Consider the following 25,178-nt stretch of genomic DNA (forward strand, 5'->3'; position numbering starts at 1 on the left):
TACACTGTAGCCGCAAGAGGGCACGAGCCAGTATCTTATCATGTCGGTCCCAAGCCCGGATAAATACAGAGGGTTGTGTCAGGAAGGGCATCCGACGTCAAACTTTTGCCAAACCAAACACCTATGACTTACATACCGGATCGGTCAAGTGTCAGATACAGTGATGAGTCTGAAGCTAGAAATAGAAGGTGTGATTTTCTGTATTGTTAGTGGGTATGCTCCACAGGTAGGATGTGAGCTGGACGAGAAGGAGAAATTCTGGTTGGACTTAATGAAATTATTTATTTATTATTTATTTATTTTTATATAGCCCAGATTCACAAACAATGTCTCAAAGGGCTTTACAATCTGCACATGGACGATATCCCTCTGACCTTTGTGCACTGCAAGCAGTGCGACCCTCGCATCGGATAAGGAACAACTCCCCCCAAAACCCTTTTAACAGGGGAAAAAATGGATGGGAGAAACCTCAGGAAGACTGCAGAGGAGGGACCCCTCTTCCAGGAGTGGACAGACGAAGCAATAGATACCGCATGTACAGATTAACAACACAATAATAATAACAGTAACAATAACAGTAACAATAAATGTATAACAAAGGCATGCCGATCCATCCAGTAGAGCGAGTCACCACCAGCCGATGAAGCACACAGAGGTCACCGATTGCCGAGGATCCACCACTCTGAGGACAGACCAGACAGTGCCTAAGTCATTGAGCTCAAAAAAGTTAAAGTCAAGGTTACTCTGGCAAAACTCCAAAACCACAGCAGAACCAAATGAGGCAGAACCAGCACTCCCCTAGTGGATGGTGAAACAGGACCACTGTACAGCTTGTGCTATCGCCAGCCATGGAAGCAGACAGAGGTAGCCGATTGCCGATGATCCACCACACAGAGGCCTGTGAGAGAGAACAGCAGAAGAAGGGAGAGAGACAGAGAGAACAGGGGGAGAGTGGTGCTAGAGGGACCAGAATAGCAGAGGATTAATGGGAGGCAGGGGCCTAACTAAGAAATCCTATGACTCGTCGGCAGGACTAGGCTAAACCTAAACATTGAGACCGCCATCCCCGATATTACTTATATGTTAGGTCGAACAGATATGTTTTGAGTCTAGATTTAAAGACATTTACAGATTCAGACTGTCTAATATTTATAGGGAGGTTATTCCACAAGAAAGGGGCACGATAGGAGAAGGCCCTCTGGCCAGCTGACTTCTTTTTAAATCTAGGAACACACAAGAGACCTGTATTCTGAGAGCGGAGAGCCCTAGTCGGCGTATAAGGTTTAACAAGATCAGACAGATAGGTTGGAGCAAGCCCATTAAGGCTTTTGTATGTTAATAAGAGTTCCTTAAAATCGGATCTAACATGAATCGGGAGCCAGTGTAATGCAGCCAAAACTGGGGTGATATGGTCAAATTTCCTAGTTTTAGTTAATATTCTTGCTGCTGTGTTCTGAACCATCTGAAGGCACCTAGTTCTAGACCGAGGCAACCCTGATAACAGAACATTACAATAGTCAAGTCTAGAGGACACAAAGGCATGAATCAAAATTTCTGCATCAGCCATGGCTAAAGAGGACCTAATTTTGGAAATATTACGTAGATGAAAGAAGGCGATCTTTGTCACCTCTTTAATATGCTTGTCAAAGGCAAGAGTTGAATCTAACGTTACTCCAAGGTTCTTGACTGTTGAACTATGGGTTATAAGACAGTTATCTACAGATATTGTTAGGTGTTGAAATTGGTTTCTATGTCGCGCAGGGCCAATGATTAACATTTCAGTTTTGTCTGGGTTTAGGAGCAAGAAATTACTGGACATCCAACTATTCACAGCAGAAAGACAGGCCTCTAGTTTAATCAATTCAGATCGATCATCTGCTTTTATGGGCATATAAAGTTGTGTGTCATCCGCATAACAGTGGAAACTTATTCCAAAGCTGCGTATAATTTGACCAAGAGGTGCAACATACAGGGAGAATAATAGAGGACCAAGGACAGACCCCTGAGGTACGCCATATTTGACGTCGGAGAAGGCAGAAGTTTTATTATTGTAGGAGACACATTGTGTCCTATCAGATAGATAAGATTTTAACCAAGCCAGAGCTAACTCACAGACACCAAACTGTCTCTCCAGTCGGTCAAGGAGTATACAGTGATCTATAGTATCAAACGCAGAGCATACCTAAGTGTGAGAGAGTCGTCATTGGTGCAGACTTCAATGGAGATGTTGGTGCAGGAAACAGGTGATGAGGAGGTGATGGGCAGGTTTGGCATTCAGGAGAGGAACACAGAAGGACAGATGGTAGCTGACTTTGCAAAAAGGATGGAAATGGCTATAGTGAATACTTGCTTCCAGAAGATGCATGAACATAGGGTGACCTATAAGAGTAGAGGTAGGAGCACACAGGTAGACTATATCTTGTGTAGATGGTGTAATCTGAAGGACATCAGTGACTGCAAAGTAGTGGTAGGCGAGAGTGTAGCCAAACAGCATAGGATGGTGGTGTGTAGGATGACTCTGGTGGTGAGGAAGATGAATAGGACAAAGACAGAGCAGAGGACGAAATGGTGGAAGCTGAAAAGGGAAGAGTGTTGCATGACTTTTAGGAAGGATTTAAGACAGGTTCTGGGTGGTCAGGAGGTGCTTCCAGATGACTGTACAACTACAGCTAATGTGATCAGGGAGACAGGTAGGAGAGTACTTGGTGTGCCATCTGGAAGGAAAGTAGATAAGGAGACTTGGTGGTGAAATGAGGAGGTACAGGAGTGTATACAGAGAAAGAGGTTCGCTAAGAAGAAGTGTGACACTGAGAGGACTGAGGAAGGTAGACAGGACTACAGGGAGATGCAGCAAAAGGCGAAGGTAGAGGTGGCAAAGACAAAACCAGGGACTTATAATGACTTGTATGCTAGGGTAGACAGTAATGAGGGAGAGACTGATCTATACAGGTTGGCAAGACAGAGAGACAGATGTGGGAAAGACGTGCAGCAGGTTAGGGTTATTGGAAAGATTACTTTGAAGAGTTGATGAACAAGAAAAAAATGAGAGAGAACAAAGACTAGAAGAGGTGACTGTTGTGGATCAGGATGTAGCAAAGATTAGTCAGGAAGTGAGGAGGAGAAGTGTGCTGGTGCCCATTTTTAAGAACAAGGGAGACGAGCAGAGTTGTGGCAACTATAGAGGAATAAAGCTGATGGGCCATACAATGAAGTTATGGGAAAGAGCTAGACTAAGGGCAAAAGTAAGCATCTGTGAGCAGCAGTGTGGTTTCATGCAAAAAAAGAGTACTAAAAGTGCAGCATTGGCTTTGAGGAAGCACAGAGAAGGCCAGAGGGAGCTGCATTGTGTTTTTGTAGATTTGGAGAAAGCTTATGACAGAGTGCCCAGAGAGGAACTGTGGTATTGTATGAAGAAGTCTGGAGTGGCAGAGAAGTATGTTAGAGCGGTGCAGGACATGTATGAGGACTGTAAGACAGAGGTGATGTGTTCTGTAGGCGTGACAGAGGACTTCAAGGTGGAGGTGGGACTGCAGATCAGCTCTGAGCCCCTTCTTGTTTGCTATGGTGAGTACTTAAGTACTTAGGGTCAACAGTCCAGAACAGTGGAGAATGCAAAAAAGAGGTGAAGAAGCGTGTACAGGCAGGATGGAACGGGTGGAGAAAAGTGTCAGGTGTGATTGTGTGATAAAAGAGTTTCAGCTAAAATGAAAGGAAAGGTGTACAAAACTGTGGTGAGACTAGCAAATTTGTTTGGTCTAGAGACAGTGTCACTGACGAAAAGACAGGAGACAGAGCTGGAGGTAGCAGAGATGAAGATGCTGAGGTTCTCTTTGGGAGTGACCAGGATGGATTGGATCAGGAATGAGTACATCAGAGGGACAGCACATGTTAGAGGCTTTGAAGATAAAGTCAGAGAGGCCAGACTGAGATGGTTGGGACATATCCAAAGGAGAGATAGTGAATATATTGGTAGAAAGACGCTGAGTTTTGAACTGCCAGGCAGGAGGCCTCGAGGAAGACCAAAGAGGAGGTTTATGGATGTAGTGAAAGAGGACATGAACATAGCTGGTGTGAGAGAAGAGGATGCAGAAGACAGGGTTTGATGGAGGTAACTGATTCCCTTCGGTGAACCTTGAAGGGAAAAGCAGAAAGAAGAAGCTCTGTGAGCAAAACAGGGGTGATGTATACGTAGTGTTGTTGCCATTCAGTGTGACATTTTACAGATGCCTCGAGGAGTACTATGTAAAGAATGGAAATACATGCCATCATTTACATTCTCTCTGACAGTGGTTGACTGGATCTTCTGTTGGATCTCCTGCCAAACTTGAAGATATAGTTTGGCCAACTGCTACTAGCTGATATCTAAATTGAGTACAACAGTTTGGGACGACCCTTCCATGGATCAGTGACTGTTTAGGATGGTCATTTGGAAAATGATTGAAACCTGTCAAAATATTTGGTGAGTAGTTTCCTTTGTTTAAATAATCAGTCAGTAATGGCATTCCTAAAGTGAAAATAACAGAATAAAAATTAAAACGTGTAGAGAACCCCAGCCTCAATAACTCAACTTTCAGCCAAGTCACAACATTAACCACCGTAAAAACAACACACAAGATACAGATTTTTTAAAATGGTGTGGGCATACACTGGACCAAAATTTATTCCAACAGTGCTGGAATAAATTTTAACTTAATGGTCTGACCCAGACATGCCCATCAAACATGGACATTACTGGTTTTGGCATGTTCAGCACTAGTCTTGACAGTTCAATTTCGTGCCAAAGTCTCGACTCAAATTACAAGTACAGTGCACCCTCGCGCATCAACTTTCATGACTTCATATCATTGCAGATTTTTGGTAGGTAGTCTTGTGATACCGTATGCACATTCTGTTGGCTCACAACATCCGGAAATGCGCTACGTTCCGTGAGTCTTGGAACGCAATGCACTTCCATGAGACACAAAAGTGCTTTAAACAGTCGACAAGTGTGTGGGAAAAGGTATTACAGATAGAAAGTGGTTTAATATCAGTATGAGGAGGGTTTATAAATGTTTAAATTACCATAAATAACAAGATAAATAGTTTGTCGCTTTATTGAGGAACTCCTTATTTGTGTGTGCTTCCTGGAACGCATTAATTCGCGAGTAACGAGGGCGCACTGTCCTTGTAATAATAATAACAGCATGACATTTACAGAGTTACCAAACTACACAGCTCTGCGACAACAAATATAGCCAGAAAAGTCCAAAAATGTAGAAAATAAATATTTAAACACAACATGTAATTAAATGCAAATAAAGGGGGGCGGCAGTGGCTCAGCAGTAGAGCCACTGCATGCGTACAGGCCCTTTGTGTTTTTGTATGTTCAGGGCCTGTACACACTAGTATATATGCACGTGATGTGATTTAATTAACTAGCGTACCACTAATTTCCCATCGGGGATTACTCAAGTATATTAAAAAATAAATAAGTAAGTAAATAAATAAAATATTCTAACTTAAATCCTAAAACAGTTTGGTCAAAACACCATGGAGCAAACAAGAATGATATGTCCTGGAAGGGCTCAAAATCACTGATACCAAAAATACATAATAACATTAATATTATTATTAACTTATAATGGCAGTGTGAACGGATTCAGGGTTAAGATAGTCTTAATGTGGATGTAATGAGCGGATGTCCAGGTCTAAAAGTCTAAATAAAAATATTTTAATATTTTCAAAAATGTTTTTGGTATTAAAGATTTCTCCTGAGGGAAAACATTTTATTTTTAATCTAAATATTCAGCTCTCAATGTGGCTTCATGTCTTGTATCAAAGGTATCCCTCTTATCAGTTTTGATGGAGTAAAAATTTAAAGTTCCGTCTACTTCTTAGTGATCAGGAGCATTGGCTTGAGAAAAGAGACTGTATGAAGTGCTGGGTTTACATCTTTGCGTGTGCACATTCCCCTTTCATTTCGGAAAACAATAGGTTGACATCCTGCCTCAAAAACTGCTACTAATCAACAGCGGAACTTGTTAAAATTAAGAATGCTGGGGAAAAAAATCACATTAGAACACTCTTATTAACCTACTGTAATGGAATTACTTCACCCTCATGTAAAGCAGGCAAAAATGAACAACCAATAGAGGCGAGGGGTGGAGGAGAAAAAGTGGAAGTGTTCCAATCAGATGCATACATACTGATCAGATGCATACATCTGATCAGTATGCATTATGAGGCCGCTGCATATTTTTAAAGGCCCTACAACATATGTGTGCTGGATTGTGCATATGTCTGTGTATTATCAAAGACAGAGGTCCTTATTAACATGTGTGAAAATATAGGTAGACTGAGTTGAGAGGAAACTGTGTTTGTCTGCCACACATAACAGCACTATGTAGAAGGAGGCCAGCACATAATCAGACATTTCAATTGATTCACCGCTCTCCCTGCAGCTGGGATGCTGAGCTGAGGATGGGAGCTCAGTTCATCATCGATCCATGTTTTGATGTGGCCTCAATTCCACTCTCCTGATGTTATTTTTTGTCAGCATTTGCTATTCTAGCTTATTTTCTACCCACAAGCCCTCAGTTAAATATGCATGAACTGCCCCCCACAAGCTACTTTGGATTGTGGCGGGGAATCTGCACCGTTGTCACCCTGCTGCAATTCCTCTCCACTTAAATTATTTGTGTGTGTCTGACTGTGAGAGAGAAGTGAGTGAAAAGGTTAAAGCTGTTGATGAAAATCACTGAGCCAACAGCAATCACCACAACTCTGTCATTTGTTTCATTACTTTGAAAAGGTGAATAATAGTGGTTGAGCTATTAAGTTCGCTCGATATTTACAAAAGAACTTGCTAGTAGACTGTAATGAAACATAAGCACTGTTAGAGATAATTCCAATCGTTTCTGTGACATTTTTTTTGACAGCAGGTCCACAGAAGACAGCAGGTCGATTCATTATCAAATTAAACAGTCACATGAAACAAGTTATTCACCAAACTGAAAAGGTAGATAAACTCTCTGGGAGCTATTAAAGGTGACTAGTGTCTGTCCGTCTTTTCTAGAGCTAGAAAACCATTTGTTGACATTCATTCATTCATTTTCCGAACCACTTCTGTTTTGGGGGTCACAGAGGTTGCTGGATCCTAATCCAGGGGATTTACAGGCATGAGGCATGGAGATGCTCTGGACACATCGCCAGCGCGAACAACCACTCACGCACAGACTCAAACCTACTGACAATTTGGAACTGACTAATTCACTGAAATGCAGGTTTTTGGAGGTAGGAGAAAACCGGAGAACCCAGAGAATACACAAAAAGTTTGGAAAGACCACATCTAAGTACTGTTCAGACATGTTCATTAGTAGGTTGAATTGGCAGGGAGAATCACAGGCAGGACACTACCACATGGTAGGAGGTTTACTTATGTACAGTACTTTAATGATCATAGTAAAACTATTGTAAAGTCTTAAACAGTGAATACCAGCTGTCATGTCATTTCAGAAAACTGTGTGATGCAGTTGAAAGCTTTGGAAAAACTAGTTGTATGTTATCTAAATCAGTGGTCCCCAACCCCCGGGCCACGGACCGGTAACGGTCCTTGGGTCATTTGGCACAGGGACACACAAAATAAAAAAACAACTTACATTACTTCCGTTTTCTTTTATTTCAGAGTCTGAAAGACAATTTATTTTGAAAAGTGACGTCTGTGCGGAATGACACAAAGACGAATGCATGTGTCTGTCCCGCCTGTCCCAGTCACGTGACAGGTTACCCCTAAATTAAGCGCCCACAACCGCGCCACTGTTCTGGATTAAACTAAAGGCAGATTATCCTGACATCACCCAAAGATTATTGAAAACTCTGCTTCCATTTCCCACCTCCTGTCCTCGTGGAGGGGGATTTTCTGTAGTGACCGTAAAGAAAACCAAACTGCGGAGATAACCGAATGTCCGGAACACACGTCACGTGTCATTGTCTCCCGTCACCCCTAGATCAGCGGTCCCCAACCACTAATTCTCATTATTGGAATTATTATTTGATTGACTTATTCACCCTTTTATTGGAAATGATCAGTATTTCTCCTATGTTGAATGCACTGATTGTAAATCACTATATTTCAAAATAAACCTCATCAGTGCAGTCACTTGAATTGACTTAATATAATTATTTCTTACAATTATTTTTTTTACAGAGATGTTGATTATCATTTTATGAAATAAAGGTTGAAGGTTGCCTGTTGAAGTCTGCATTTTACATAAAACCACTGCAGATGATTTATTATTAGACTACAACTGTCCTGGGTCATTAACGATTATCGAGCAAATGAAGACGGTTCGTGAAAATATTGTCTTAGTCTGTGGAGCTAAAAAGGTTGGGGACCACTGATCTAAATGACATTTACAGTTTTGAAAGGACAAAGTTGATAAAAGCCAAAAAAAAAGACAAAGTTGAGAAAAATTACGAATCTTGGGGGATTGGTAATTTTTTTGTGACATTTCGGTGCTCAAACTGCAAAAATTTTGTATATCCAATATGTTTTTCATTGTCTCGTTGAATGCTACTGAGTTTGTTGTACCTTCAGTTGGAAATGTTACAGTATACGTAGGCTCATCTGGAAAAACAAAGATCTGATTAGATCTGCTTTGTTTATCAACATAAACATTCTCCTTATGAATCCACTCAAACACTTTTGTGGTTTTATTTTTTTTAAATATATTTACAAAGACCATTGCTTAACTTTGGATGAAGACAGTTTAAATATGACATTCAAAAACTGAAGCGTTTTAGATAACAAGTGTTCTTGTTAACTATATTTATCCAGTTATTCTACACTTTAAAACATATATACTGTACATACAAGTCACACCTGTGGCACCTATAGTCACCATCTAAAATGTATGATGTTCCTAAAAAGTAGGGTTGGGTTTGAGAAAAGGCTGACCCTCAGATCTGTTAAAGTAAATATCAACCCCAAAATCAAAAAGATACATTTCACCAGCTGTTACTTATCCATCTAGACTGTTTTGGCATGAGCAGCGGTTTTATGGACATCTGAGCCAAGACATTTCACTTCTCTTGGATATTATGGAACTTTACTTGTAGTGCCCATAGCATTATAAATACATTTTCACAGTCTCAACAATCTACAGACATTATTGTGAAGTTTCATGTCGATTCATGAGATGTCTTGATGATTCTGGAGTGAACCTTTCTTTCAGGAAATAATTTAGGAAAATATTTTTATGTTCTCTCCTTATTTTCATTGGCAGTAAAGCCAATAGAAAATGAGTTGGTAAATGCCATTTAACCCCAAGCCTCTGTATGACTGAGTCTTATTGTGCAGTAAAGAATATTTTTATCCTTTCCACAATGCCATAAAAGGAAGTCCCTGATAACTTCACAACCTGCACCTAGCGGGAGATGGTTGGCATGGGTAGATAGAGACAGATCAGGTGCTTATATCTGCAAATAACATAAACAATGGGGCCCTAATCTTGGAAAAAACCCCTTGCCCTGAAATCACAGTTTATAGTATGGTTTAAAAAAAGAGCTTTTCTCACAGCTAGGCAAAATACAGAACCCTCTGGCCTCTGATGGGGTTTCTACTTCAGCTACTGAGTCACGCTGGTCTCTGAAGAGCTCTTTGTGTTTTTCTTGCGTTTCTTCTTAAGCCGGTATACGTGAAAGGTTTTGTTCTGGAACAGTCTGGTGAACAGAGAGGTATATGCTGCTGCATCTGTCTTGATGGCCTCGCAAAATCTGGGGTGAGGAGCTGAGATCAGATCTGGGTCATTCTCTCCTGGTCCATCCATTATCTGATGGTAAAAAGAATGAGCAACATCAACAGCCAAACAGTGTGACAGCTGACCATATGTTTATTCTTGAAAAGAGGTGATGAATACATTTGCAATACAGTTGGTATAACAGAAGGCCATTGGCAGCACCTCAAAAACTCTGATTTCAGTTTTTGGTCCTGCCCGCTGGTGCAGAAAGACTTTAGTTTATTCATGAATGTGATTTTTGATTTTAATTCACATTGATACATATGCCAACAGTTTTGAATTCAAAGGAAGTTAAAGCATTTCAGTATTAAATACAAAGACGCTGCCCTAAGTAGCTTTTTAATGTTAAGAATTAGGGAACTTGCACGCATTGATATATTGGATTGCTTTTCCTAAGCCTCAAAACAGACCACGTATAAATTCTAGAAAATTATTACACTGGGCTTATAAAACAACCCTAATTTGGTTCTAAGGCAACTGAACTCATCAATGCTAAAGCTCATCATCAAACTTTCTTTGGCTCAATTATAACTATCTGCCAGACTCTTTTCTAGTGATTAAATGCAATTCTGTTCAACACTGCAGTCTTGACTTGGTGGTGTTATGTTCCAAGGTTTTCTTTGCCCCATTCAAAGTTTATTCAATTAGGAATATTTTATGTTACAGGGTCAGATTTGGATTTTTCGTGAGCTTTAAGGGGTATGCTTATTTTCAGGAATGAGATGCTGTTACATTTACATTCACTTTCATTCTGTGAGGTACAAACAAGCATGTGCATTGGTAGCAACAGTATGACTATTTTTAAGTAGTACAGTAGTATCTCAAGATGCGAGACCGTGACTGAGCTAAATCAAACACCAACTAAATCAAACAACTTGTAAGCATTTCCACAGTTAAAATTAATAAAATCATCTTAACCAGTTCCGCCTTTGTAAAAATCGCCAACCCCCCTAAATTATTAAGAAAAAAAACCTTTTTATAAACCAATAGACTTCACGACTTTGCCTGTGCATAATTAATTACACTGTACAGTAATCCCTCGTTACTAGTGGTTAATACGTTCCAGGGCCACCCGTGAAAAAAGAAATTCTGCGATATAGCGAAGAACTATTTATTTTATTATTTACAGTAATTTAAATGTTTTTGAAACCAGCCCATACTGATATTAAACCACCTTCTATCTGTATTACCTTTCCCCACACTCTTATAGACTGTTTAAAGCACTTTTCTATTAAAGAAAAGTTGCAGGCGGAACCGGGAGTTGGAACGCAGCGCACACATTGATGCTGTTAGCCAATAGCAATCGTGCACGGCAGTGCTTCTCAAATAGTGGTGCGACACCAGGGGTGCGCGTGTGATCCTGGGGAACATGTTTTTTTTGCCATTCTGGCATAAAGCGTAATTACACATCCACTGACTACAGTAGTTAGCAGTGGGCTCTCATTATCAGGTGTGTGGAGGGAGTATATTGGCTCTATGGTGTAGGGTTACACAATACGAAGTGCAGTAAACAAACCCTCAAGAGACAACATGATTTTTTTTTTTTAACAGGGATGAAAAGAAATGCTGAGAGAGATGAAGATAATGAGACAAAAGCAGGTCATCCGAAAGCTAAGACGAGGAACTATGAAGAAGCGTCTGTAGCGCTGTGCTTCACTGTGACTACAGTGGGAGACATCGCAGAGCCACATGAAAGACAAACAACCACTTATGCACACACACTATGGACAATTTGGTATGATCAATTCATCTCAAATGCATGTTTTTAGGTTGAGGGAGGAAGCCGAAGAGCACAGAGAAAACCCACACAGACAAGGGCAGACATACACACCTTGCACAGAAATCTCATCATGACGTGACAATGTTACCCACTGTCGCACTATGCAGACCCTGAAGATCACCTTACCTTTGACAATCCAAAAAGCCAGTACACAACATCTAACTCCACGATGAGAGGAGACAAAAGGAGGGGTGATGATGGCACAGTGAACGAAAGAGTGATAAGAGAGTAAAAGTCAACGTGCAGATAAAATGTGAGACTATTGATCTTTGTGAGGGCTGAGTGCTGTCAGCCAGTCACACAGAATGAGACAAATTAAATGAATGCCACTCACATGTCCATTGGACAGGTCAAGCAGGTCTCTCAGTCTGCAGCCTCTCCTGTGCCTCCGCTCATAACAGATGCTGTTTTCCAGCACCACATAGTCCGCCCCAGCAGCCCTCAGGATGCTGTGGACATCTTCTGGGGAGCGTTGAGCATACACCTGATATACCTGTGCACACACAGAAATGGAGCTTCATTTATACAAATGTGTTTTTTTCTTCTAATTTTATCTTTTTCTTTTTTACCATAATGTCATTTGGCTCAAGAATTCCAGTTTTGAAAAAAAAAAAAGAATCCTTTCCCATCCAACCGGTCATGGCGGATGACCACCTTCCAGAGTCTGGGTCCTGCCTGGAGTTTCTTCCTCAATGTGGGGATTTTCAATGATTGATTATTTGATTGAATATCAAAATGTTAGCCATAAAATGATAGAGGAAAACAAACGTGTATGTCTGAGTGAAACAAATTTAGAGGTACAACGTAAAAAAAAGTGCTACGTGGAAAAACATCATAGCTTATATTTTTGTATCAACTTGTATCAAGAATGTTCACACCCCGTAATTAGAGGATGACCTGTTTTAATTGCAATGTTTATTTAAAAAGGGGGAACGCTTAGTTATAATGACCAGCTTAATAATAATGGATTAGATTTATATAGCTCTCTTCTAGGCACGCAAAGACACTTTTTTTTTTTTTTACAGTGGGCCAATTATTCATTCACTCCTCATTCATACTTACTCATGGTAAACTACATGTGGAGTCACAGCTGCCCTGGGTCAGACTGATGGATATGTGGCAGCCAATCCACACCAATGTCCTCTCCAACCACCACCAGGAAGATCACGCACATTCACACACCAGGCAAGGAGGAGAGAAGGAGGGTAAAGTGTCTTGCCCAAGGACACGACGACAGGTGACTAGGGAGGTGGGAGCAGGAATTGAATCGCCAATCCTACGATCATTGGGCGACCTGCTCTACCACTGACCAACCGCCAACCACCTTGACTGTATGTGGAAATATCTTCCTAATATAGACTGTATATTGTACAATATTCAGTGTTTTACTTCATATTTTAAATGCAGAGAGAATTTTTAAAATATGTATTTTGTGCATTGCATGTGCGCAGCTCTTTGGTTAGCAATGCCTCAGGCTTGAGAAAATGATCCAGCCAATCTACACCTGTCAACACACCATGATGATGATAAAAAATATTTCAAAAGCATGGTTGTGAACTCATAACTGAAAAGGGACTGAGGGTCAAATTGTACAGGAGCTGGAAGAAACGTCTCAGGGCAGGACCTGGTCAGTCTGGAGTGATTCACAGTTTAAAAATGGCTGCATCTTAACTAGTTCAAACTGTGGGTCACCCTCTCCTTTACAGTTTTTTTCAGTCGCTAACAAGCGTTGGTCCAAACAGTAGTCACATTTTCTAAACTCTTAACACAGACTCACACCTTGAAAGCACGATTGTCCAAATGGTTAATTTTCTTCTCAAAAACACATTTTGTTAAATAAACACTAACCATTCATTTCAAAATAGAACACTTCTTTGTCTGCACACACACTTCACCAAAACACTGGATATTCGACTCAAAATGAAATCCCTGTGCAAACATTAATACTTGTTTTCACTTTATAAAGTACATGCAGTCAATCAAAGTACACCAGTTTTCGAAATACTAGTTATTGTTGACATTACAAAAGTTGTATAGACTTTCATGTTTCAATTTGGCTGGTATTTGCCTGCAAAATGTACACAAAATTTCTTGGTTGGGAGCTTTATGTCCACATGCAATGTTCACATTCAAAAGCATTCTAGTGAAGAGCAAATCAGTTTTTTTTCCTTTACAGATTATTACAGGAGGTACAGTAAAATACTGTTTACAATATGACAGAACAGAAAAAGCTTACAGTGAACAAAATATTCATGAAAACACACAAGAGTGTTCTGAACAACAAAAAGCAACGACAGCAAAAATCCCAGAAAAAAAAGGGGGGGGAGGGGGGCTTACGTAAAAAAACACAAAATTACTGTCTCTTATCTCTACGATCTCTGATATCTTCCAAGGTGATGCACCTGGGATAGAACCGATTGGTATGCCGGATCCACCAGGTATGCCGGATTTGTCAATGGGGGAGCAGTGACTCAGTGGTAGAGCGGGTCATCCAATGTTCCAAGATCGGCGGTTCGATTCCCACTCTCGCCCAAAAATAACCGGAGTGTGAGCTGACAGTGGGAGGTGTCAGCTTACCTCTGGAGCACTGCCGACGTGCCCTTGAGCAAGGCGCCGTCACCCTTAGAAGTTGCTCATTTGGGTGCACCGTAAATGAGTGGCCCGCCACTCTACCTCCCCTTGCATGCATACAGGACCTGTGTGTGTGTGTGTGTGTTCAAGGCCTGTACACACAAATATACACGTGTGAATTACAAACACTAGAGTGTGCCACTAATTTCCGTTTGGGGATTAATTGAGTATATAAAATAAAATAAGAAAGAATTAAAAAGAATATACAGTATATATTCAGTTGTTTGTTTATCAGCTGTGATATATTATTTTTGAACTGATATCATTGCAGAAGCAGAGGTTTTTATACTGTAGGTAAGGTTTGGAATATTGTTGCTATTGTGGGATGTTGTGTGTTAACATCCGAAAATAATACAAAAACAATTTTGTTGGGAGGTATAGTTTGTCTGTTAAGAAAATGAGAGCATTGCAGAAATATGTTCATTGACTGCATATTGTGTGAAGGCAACATGAAATGTGTGAATGGTATGGCCACAAAAGACCGATGCTGTGCTAATTGTGTTTAGTTTTGAAAATGTGACTGCTGTTTGGACAAACGCTTGATAGCGACTGGAAAAAACTGTAATAACTGATGTTGATAAACATTTGCTTTTCTGTACCAGTAAACGGGAAGACATAATGACTGACATATAGGCAAGGTTAACCCTGCATTGCCACCATCAGCGGGGGCACAAATATTAATCCAGCTGCCTAATATTTCATTTTCCTTGAGTAATGCTTACTATAACACCACAGTGAACAACTTCTTCCAGAATGTATTTGAAGATGAATCAACATCTGTGGACCACTGTTATATAAAAGAATGTGGGGAGGAATATTTTCTTCCCAATTCAGAATGTATACCATCTGCTTACGAAAGTGAATTCAGACAGACAAAAAGCATGTTGCTAACAAGAACTATGGTTTCTTGTCCACTAATGTATTATTTTGTAATGGCAAACCATCTGGAAACATCATTAATGCTCTTAGAAATGTTTGAAAATGAATTTAATTTTCTCCTAAATAACACACGCTGAGCCCAGATGGTTTGTGGTAGTGCTCTGGATCGTTAATGAGCTCATCATTAACCTAAAGCATCGCCAGCAGCTCAGCATGGCCAAATTCCCACTGGGGGAAAAATATAGCCTCAACTTTTAAAAGATGGGATCTGCATATTACCTTCTTTCTTCTCATTATGAAGAAAACATACAAAGATAAAACTGAAGTTATTATTATTGGTCTTAAACAACTTAGAGATACTTTTTCTAATACTGTAATTCACTTAGATAGTATTACTTTAACTTCTAATAGGGATGTCAGGAAATGGGGAGCAATTTTTGATCATTAACCCTTCTCATGTTTGCAAGATACTGCTGCTGTGTTTCTACTTCTACTTCTTAAGTGGGGAACACATTTAGGAGACAATACATTTGTAAGCCTGAAAATCCTACCCCTTCTACAGCGGCTGGATCTAAACTTTAGACAGCGAGTCTATCTGGCCTACCTGCCAATATCTGTCTCTCTCTTTCCATGTACGTCCCTATTCCCATTGTATTTTCCACCCAACCGGTCAAGGCGGATGGCCGCCCTCCTTTGTCTGCGTCCTGCCCGGTGTTTCTTCCTCAGTAAGTTTTTCCCCGCTGCTGTTGATTATGCTTGCTCTGGAGGGTTCTGTTGAGTTTTTCTCGCTGTGAAAGCGCTTTGAAATGTCTGCTGATGTGATTTAGCGCTCTCTAAATAAAAGTTGATTGATTATTTGATTGGTTCATTTTCAGTCAATTATGTTATTTCAATGACCATTGCCGGTTTTTCATTCATGAACAGAGGGATACTAACAATTTTTTCCATGTGGCATTGGGGCTATAATGTTAATCGAAGGACCAAATTGGATGCAAGGGCAAAGTCTGTATATGCAAAGTGAATGTCTCCTTTTCAATACAACTTGTGATAAATCAATAGAATTTGAGATATAATAATGCAAAACAAACCCTGGCTAAGTTTTACACAATGAACCTGAAAAACTGACCAAGATCAATAATCAAAAGATGAAAAATAGGGAAAAAAATATGCCAAAGGTACCCTGAAGGTAAAATTATACACATTATACGTTATACACAATGTAAATGAGCATTTGTCAGCCCATAGAAAAAACCAGTAGTCCTAGGACCCGGGTGACTCAACTGAAATGACCGTTTTGTGCTTGTGCAAAATCCCCTTTTTAACCTTTTCTTGTTATGTCTATAAGTTCTACTGTCAGGACAGAAGCCTGACAGTAGAAATGGTCACCCCCAGTCTACATCACACTTTTTTATTCTGTTTTTGGGCATTTATTACAATATTTCCTTTAATAATCCAGAATTTTTCAGCTCATCATTTTTGAGGTGCACAGAGAAATATTCATAGTAAATGTGTCTCACTTGGCTGTGCCTGCAACCAGTCATGTTTATTTGTTGACTTTAGGTTCTGACTGAATGCAGTAATGACTTCTACTGCTAATTTGCATTCAAATCAGCACAAGGTATTTGTAAGGCTGACACTATCACTATTTACTTCTAAGTTGAAATTTTGACTTATCCGCAGCCCCTCTGGCAATCTCCAGGCTCATGTGCATTTTTGACAGTATAGTGCAGACTACAGTACCTGCCGAGTTCTGTCCCGCAGATCTTTGTCTTCATAATGGGGATGGTTGGTGAGACCTCTGCCTGTGCACAGCTTGATGCCAGCCAGTAGCTGCATGCTGCCTGCAAAAACAGCATGCTTAGGGGTCTTTGTGCTATGGACAAATAGAGAGAAAGAAGAGCCAACATATCATTTACATATATAATTACATACATAAAAAAACAAATATAAAATATTTATAAAGACCAAAAAAGACGAACTATAGAATGTTTTAGAGTGTATCTGTAGAAGTCAACAGACACAAGAAAACAGTTGAAGGTTTGTGCATATTTTAAGGATTTGTTATATAATCCACAACTCTTGCTATTTCCCCCAATCATAGGGACACATTGATGGTATATAAAACCTTTTTAATTTGACATTGATGGTATTTAAAGGGACAGTAAAGTTAATTTTAAGTGACAGACTCACTCAGTATACGTATGTTGTTCATCATTATGAAAAATAAAATAAAAAATAAATTTTATATGAAAGATTGTCTTTGGTATAGTTCAGGTTAAGTGACTGATAGGTGAGCAGGCAGGTCATGTATTAAGCTGACCTTGGAGGAAGCGTAGACAGAGAACTGAGTTTAGCCACAATGGCGTATTTACTGAGGATTTGGGTGTGTGCTGTACAAAACAACAAACAAATACAAATAATAACAAATAATAATAATTATGTCCGATTCATTAAATTAATGCATATTCAATAAACTACAATAAACAAATAAAGTCAATGGATCTTAAATCAATATTCAATTTGGTAATAATAAATAAATCATTTTCAGAAATAATAAATCATCATAATGAAAAGGAAATCGTATCCAAATCTAGGATTAAATTCATAATTAACTTCAAATAATAATTAATATTAATAAACTTTCAGTCAATGAATTCACTAATTGGAATAAGCATCAATATAACTGTTCAATAAACCAATCGACCAAACAAACTCATTATGCATTCAGGCAATAAACAAAGGATAAATACTTAAATACACGATGTATAAACTGAAGGAAATGATCAAACATTCAATACAACTTAAATAACTTTAAATAATCAAACTATAAATGGAGGGAAAGGCCTGGTGGCACAGAGTCCAGCGTGCAAACATTTGTTTGTTGGCCGCATGGTGCCTCAAAACAAAGATGGAGGTCTGATCAAAACACATGAAGGTAGTTGGTGTGAGAGAAGAGGATGCAAAGGACAGGGCTACATGGAGGCAATTGATTCGCTGTGGCGACCCCTGAAGGGAAAAGCCAAAAGGAAAAGAAGAAGAAGAAAATGCCTTTTTAATAATGCCACTCGTCTCAGTAAATTATATCACAACAACCCCAAAACTGTTTGTTTAACCATCTAAAGTGCTTCAGCTACTGTGAGAGCTCGCCAGAAGCACTGCTAAGATGACTACTGGGTCACAAAGCTTGTCTATGAGTATCAGGCACTGTTTTTCCTTTATGAAGATATGGACTCATGCACTGATGGCTGAACCATGGATTTTGAATTCGGCCATTTTTTATGAATATTGCACATTAAACAATAAGAGTCTAATAATCCTGAAATTAAAAAAAATATTATTTAAATATAAGGACCCAAGCTCTCTGCATGTAGATGATAAACAATTGTCTTGTGGAGTTGCTATAGCATTATTCTACACATTTTATTCTCATTCATCTCACTTGTGTTAGACGTAGGAAGATAATTATTTGAAATATCAAAAATACGTTTTGCAGAAAGATGCTGCAACCATTAATTGAATAGTGGTTTTTGAGGTTTAGGTACAATGACCTTTTACATTCACTTTCTATAACAAAATGCAGTAAAGCAATACATTATGCATTCAAAATTAGGTGTCCATATTACTTATCAAAAATGTATAAAAAATCAAACATCAAACAAGTGATTTTCAAAATAGTCAGAATGGTTCCTATCAAAAGGAACGAAACACCTTCTTTTCTTTCCTACAGAAATGTCTGTTTCCTCTCAGACTTGGTCTCCATGCTAACTGGCTAGATGAGCCTCCAGAATTCACATGAACACTGGTGTCAAACCTTTAATTACGGTAATCATTTTTACAGCAGAATTAATAGTTCTCTACCATAGGCACAGGCATTTGCTAACCCAGAGAAAGGAGGGTAGGAAAACCTAGGAATCTTTCAAAACATGAAGAATTAATTGTGAAGAATTGTGTTATTTGGTGTTAAAAATCAAGAGAGAAGTGAAAGGGAGAAGATGCTGATCATCTCTTCAAAGTTATATGCTCAAGCAGCGTCAAATTCTGCAAAAAATAGGCAAACACAAGGATAACTTATTATTGTGATATTTAAAAATAAAAGCTCCAATAAAACTACAGATGCAATACAACCCATTCGTGACTCTCATGTGCGCTGTGAAATGTGGCATTTGATTTGTTCCCTGCCTCAGTTCCAGCTTGCAATGCTCTGTAGTTTGCAGTGTAGTGATGGTACAGAGTGTGAACTGCGCTTATCTGTGAGCTCTGATAGTGTTACAGGCAGCAGTTTATAGTAAATGTGTCTGAGTTCCAGCTGCTGCTCTCTATAATGCACTTGTAGCATCTGCACTGCGAGGCCTTGTACTGAGTTCGTAAGTCAGAAGAGAGAGGGTATTGCTAATCTTCAAGTCTTCAGTGATGGACAACATACTGCTTTAAACATGCATGTCTGAATATGAAAAATTGATGGTACAGAATAAGAAAGATTCAGAGAGGTGGAGTATTTGGATTAGAAAAATTTGGTGACTTAAAAAAATGTAGAGAATTCATGAAGCACGGATGAAGCTCCAGTTAACCCAGACTTTAGTTCTTACATGGTCCAGGGTCATGAGTGATTGCCCTGGGAGTTACCATAATCCTCTCATCTGACTGTTTTCTCTTAAACCAATGCACTCATGACAGCCCAAGACATGCATCATTAGCTCTCGTCTTTGTCTGTAACCAAATACTAATGCAATTTGACTTCTATATTCATTCCTAAACTTTTTAACTTTAAAACCTTAAAGACAACTGAAGTTCAGATTTTAGACCTATTTTAATTTGAAACAAGGGGACTTTTTCTGAATTATTTCTATTGTTACAAATGGTTACAAATCTGATACATCTACACCAACATCTGCAGAGCAATAAGAGTCCACCTGTATCAGTGGACCACATGAAACACCTTTCGAACATGTCCTGACCTTATCAGTCTTACAGAATTCATCCGTGAACTTCATCCTCTGCAGCAAAAACAACCACAATGAGTCTCTGACAGCTTTACATGAATAAAATAGATGATAGAGAAATATGCCCTTCTTCGTGCTTCCACCTTATTCTTTCCATTCCTACCCTTTATTATGCTACATGCACAATAATCTGTGATCTATACATGTGGAACTAGATAGCCTTGGTCTCAGTCAGCTAGATAACACAGTGCAAGATGAACCCCTTCTTCTTCTTTCATATTGGATGTAATTAGCAGCAAGAAGTTTAGTGCTCTGCCCTGCTTCCAGCCCCAACTAGGGTAACACTAGGCAGCCCCTAATCCTCAATTTAAAGGGATTAGCTCCAGAGGAAAGGGAACCTACGTCTCTCTTGCACATACACTCTCTATTTCTCTCTCTCTCTCTCTCTCTCTGTAACACACACACACAACACACACACACACACACACACACACACACACACACACACACACACACACACACACACACACACACACACACACACACATATAAATTACAGCCTCATTTCTATCCCTCTCACTCCTTCAGTAATTTGTCTAATAGGATTATAGGATTAGATCAAGACTGGGAATAGTTTTTTATTAATATCCCATTTGGTCATCATGTGGTTCCCAACCTTCTTTGCACCACGGGCCAGTTTAATGTCAGACAGTATTTTCACAGAATTGCCTTTCAGGTGTGGTGAATGAATACAACAAAAATAAAATGATACGACCAGCATTAAAAAGCCTAGATTTTTAATTTACTAGGCTTTAAACTAACTAGTTTTTAAATTAACTAACTAGGTTTTAAACTAACTAGGTTTTTAACTAACTCATTAGTTTTAAATCATTATTTAACATAAACAGTGTATTTATGTTATTTACGTTAATTATGTTATTTTTTTAATTGTTATTTCTTGTTTATGTTTACATTGCTTATGTTAACATTGTTTATGATTGCATGGTTTATGTTAAATTCTAACTATTTTTTATTATTATTTACTAGGTTTTGTATTAACAAGGATTGAAACTAGATAAAAACTAAGTAGTTATTGAACTAACGAAGTAAGGTTTCTAACTAACTTATTTTTAAACTAACTAGGTGTTTAAACTAACCAGGTATTAAACTAACAAGGTTTTGAACAACTTGTTCTTGAATTAACTAACTAGGTGTTAATCTAACTAGGTTTTGAACAAACCAGGTTTTGAACTAACTAACTAGGTTTTAAACTAATTTTTCTACTAACAAAAACTAATTTTGAACTAGTTTTGAACTAACTAGGTTTTTAAAAATAACTAGTTTTTGAACTAACCCACTAGGTTTTAAACAAACTAGATTCTAAACTATGTTTAACTACAGTGATCCCTCATTACACTGTAGTGTAACGACAGTGTATCTGCAGGTGGTACCAGGACCACCCGCAGATAACAAAACTCTGCAAACCATTTTATTATTTACGGTAATTTAAACGCTTGTGAACCCTCCCATACTGATATTAAACCTCTTTATATACAGTATGTATTACCTTTTCCAACACTCTTATTGATTGATTAAAGTGCTTTTATGTGTCTCTTCAATACATGGACGTACGTTGCGTTCCATGAGTATTGGAACGCATCATACTTCCGGATGTCTTCAGCCAATACAATGCTTGTACAGTATCACGTGACTATATCCTCAATGAGGTGAAGGCGGGCATCTTGAAGCGCGAATGCGCGAGGGATTACTGAAACTACGTTTTGAACTAACTCACTGGGTTTTGAACTAACTAGGTTTTAAACTAACTAGATTTTGAACAGATCCACTAGGTTTTGAACTAACTAGGTTTTTGGACCAACTAGGTTTTGAAATGAACTAGGTTTTGTAATAACTAACTCACTAGGTTTTAAACTAACTAGTTTCTGAAGTAATTGAGTAAGTAACTAACCCATTAGGTTTTGAACAAATTAAGGACTAAACTAACTAGTTCTTGTACTAACTAGGTTTTGAACTAACCCTGTCACGTCTCTGGACTGTTACCTTGTTTGTTTTCCTGTCACTAACAACTTGTAATCAGTTCATTCCTGCACCTGCCTTCCTTTCGCTCACCTGCAGCCACTCCCCTAATCAGACACCACTCTTCATGTACCCAGCTCAGCCCTCAGTTCTCTGCCAGATTGTTAGTGTTTGTCCTGACCTTCCAGCGTTTATTTTCTGCATTTTCTGATTGTGTGTTTGACTCTGCCTGTTTCCCCGGACCCTACCTGCTGTCTACCCCTCCACAGAATTGTCTGCCTGGTTTATTGGATTGCCTTTAGTGTCAGAGCTGATCCCTGATACAGTCCCATCTCCACCTTGAATGCCGCTATCACACCTACAGCACACCTCATAACTGTCTTAGTCCTCATACATGTCCTGCACCGCTGTCACATACTTCTCTGCCACTCCAGACTTCCTCATACAATACGACAGTTCGTCCCTGGCCACCAGATCTCCACATCTGCAAAATGAATGCAACTCCCTCTGGCTTTCTCTGTACTTCTCTATCAACATCCTCAAAGCAAATACTGCATGTGTAATACTCTTTTTTTTGACAAGAAACCATACTGCTGCTCACCAATACTCACTTCTGTACTCAGTCTAGCTCCTAAACACACAGTATGTCTACATTCCTCCTCTGCATCATGTCAAAATTCAACATCCTTACTCTGTCCTATACTCTTGGCATTCCTCTTCTTTCTCTTCCTATGAACACACTTTCCTCCTCTCCTTCGACCAACAGTAGTACAATTTTCACCAGCACCCTATAGGTGAACAGCACCACTGGCGGTCATTGTTAACCTGGGCCTTGACCGATCTGGTATGGAAGTCATACATTTGATTTGGATGTTTGATTTGGCAAAAGTTGTACTTTGGATCGCTTTCCTGACTCAACCCACTGTATTTATCTGGGCTTGGGACCGGCACAATAAGACACTGGCTTGTACCCTCTTAGGGCTACATTAGGTTTTTAAATTAACTAGATTTAGAAATAACTAACTCACTAGGTTTTAAACTAACTACGTTTTAAATTAACTCAGCAGGTTTTAATCTAACTAGGTTTTGAACTAATTAACTAGGTTTTGAAAAAAACTAACAAGGTTTTAAACAAACTCAATATTGAACTGACTAGGTTTTAAAATATTACTAGGTTTTAAACAACTGGACTGTAAACTATTTGTGTTACTAACATATTTGTGAACTAACTAGGTTTTTAAACTAACTAGGTTTTGAACTAGGTTTTAAGCTAGTTTTTTTAACTAACTAGGTTTTTAAGTTAACTAGGTTTTGAAATAAATAACTCAATAGGTTTTAAACTAGAGACATTTATGTTGCGAGACATGCAACATCAATCTGGATGAGCAAAAAATCAGATATAGGCAACTAGTCTGAATGAGGTCTAAGTAACTAACCCATTGGGTTTTGAATAATGGGTTTTGTATGAATTGGGTTTTGAACTAACTCACTTGGTTCTTAAATAACTAGGTTTTGAATTATTATTCAGCATAAACATTGTATTATATTAATTAATGTTGACGTTTATTGTCTATGCTTACACTGTTTTGGACTTTGACGAAGTGATGAAGAGCATACGTAGCAGTAAGAGAGTTGCCATTGGTGCAGACTTCAATGGACATGTTGGTGCGGGAAACAGAGGTAATAAAGAGGTGATGGGCAGGTGTGGTATCCAGGAGAGGAATGCAGAAGGACAGATGTTAGTTGACTTTGCAAAAAGGGTGGAAATGGCTATAGTGAATACTTTCTTCCAAAAGAGGCATGAACATAGGGTGACCTACAAGAGTGGAGGTACACAGATAGACTACATCTTGTGCAGACAGTGTAATCTAAATGAGGAGGTACAGGAGTGTATACAGAGAAAGAGGTTAGCTAAGAAGAATTGGGACACTGAGAGGAATGAGGGAAGTAGACAGGAGTACAGGGAGATGCAGGGTAAGGTGGAGATAGTGGTAGCAAAGGCCAAACAAGGGTCTTACGATGACTTGTATGATTGGTTAGATAGTAAGAAGGGAGACACTGACTTATACAGGTTGGCAAGGCCAAGAGACAGAGATGGGAAGGATGTGCAGCAGGTTAGGGTAATGAAGGATAGGGATGGAAGTATATTGACAGGTGCCAGTAGTGTGATGGGAAGATGGAAAGAGCACTTTGAAGAGTTGAGTACAGAGAAGGCCAGAGGGAGCTGCTTTGTGTTTTTGTAGATCTGGAGAAAGCTTATGACAGGATGTCCAGAGAGGAATTGTGGTATTGTATGAGGACATCTGGAGTCGCAGCAAAGTATGTGATAGCGGTGCAGTACACATATGAGGCCAGTAAGACAGTGGTGATGTGTTGTGTAGGTATGACAGAGGAGTTCAAGGTGGAGGTGGGACTGTATCAGGAATCAGCTCTGAGCCCCTTCTTGTTTGCTATGCTGATAGACAGGCTGACAGACGAGGTTAGACAGGAATCCCCATGGACTATGATGTTTGCACGTGACATCGTGATCTGTAGTGAGAGCAGGTAACAGGCGGAGGAGAAGCTAGAGAGGTAGAGGTTTGTCCTGGAAAGGAGAGGAATGAAGTTTAGCTGCAGTAAGACAGAGTACATGTGTGTGAATGAGAGGGACCCAAGTGGAAGAGTGAGGTTACAGGGAGAAGAGATCAAGAAGGTGGAGGATTTTAAGTACTTAGGGTCAACAGTCCAGACCAATGGAGAGTGTGGAAAAGAGGTGAACAAGATTGTGATTGAAAAGTTTCAGGTAAAATGAAAGGAAAGGTGTACTAAACTGTGGTGAAACCAGCGATGTTGTTTGGTCTAGAGACAGTATTACTGAGGACAAAACGGGAGACAGAGCTGGAGGTAGCAGAGGTGAAGATGCTGAGGTTCTCTTTGGGAGTGACCAGGATAGATAGGATCAGGAATTAGTACATCAGAGGGGCAGCACATGTTAAAGGTTTTGGAGATAAAGTCAGAGAGGCCAGACTGAGATGGTTTGGACATGTCCGGAGGAGAGATTAGAGGGTTAGATGGAGGGAATTGATTCGCAGTGGCAACCCCTGAAGGCAAAAGCCAAAAGGTGAAGAAGACTCTGTCCAATCAGAGCGCCATTTG

The 25,178-nt window shown here is 39.4% G+C and overlaps 1 protein-coding gene across 16 annotated transcripts in view; it reads right to left on the reverse strand.

The window, feature by feature from the left end:
- Nucleotides 1-272: 272 nt before the first annotated feature.
- Nucleotides 273-25,178, reverse strand: part of dpy19l3 (dpy-19 like C-mannosyltransferase 3) — a 95,262-nt gene continuing 70,356 nt past the window's right edge. For 11 of the 16 annotated variants that reach the window (XR_011035631.1, XR_011035633.1, XR_011035637.1 and 8 more), the window contains 5 exons: nucleotides 16,807-16,939; nucleotides 11,891-12,049; nucleotides 9,555-9,809; nucleotides 2,183-4,131; nucleotides 273-957 (listed from right to left, as the gene is read on the reverse strand). Coding sequence is in view for 2 of the 16 variants with exons in the window: in XM_068318232.1 (XP_068174333.1) it covers nucleotides 9,606-9,809; nucleotides 11,891-12,049; nucleotides 16,807-16,939 (496 nt within the window). In the remaining 14 variants the exon portion in view is untranslated. Of the gene's footprint in view, nucleotides 958-2,182; nucleotides 4,132-8,668; nucleotides 9,810-11,682; nucleotides 11,715-11,890; nucleotides 12,050-16,806; nucleotides 16,940-25,178 lie in introns of those variants that run through there. The other 5 variants (XR_011035636.1, XR_011035630.1, XR_011035635.1 and 2 more) reach the window with 5 other exon arrangements.

This window comes from Antennarius striatus, chromosome 1 (genome assembly GCF_040054535.1).
Source record: "Antennarius striatus isolate MH-2024 chromosome 1, ASM4005453v1, whole genome shotgun sequence".
NCBI classification, from domain to species: domain Eukaryota; kingdom Metazoa; phylum Chordata; class Actinopteri; order Lophiiformes; family Antennariidae; genus Antennarius; species Antennarius striatus.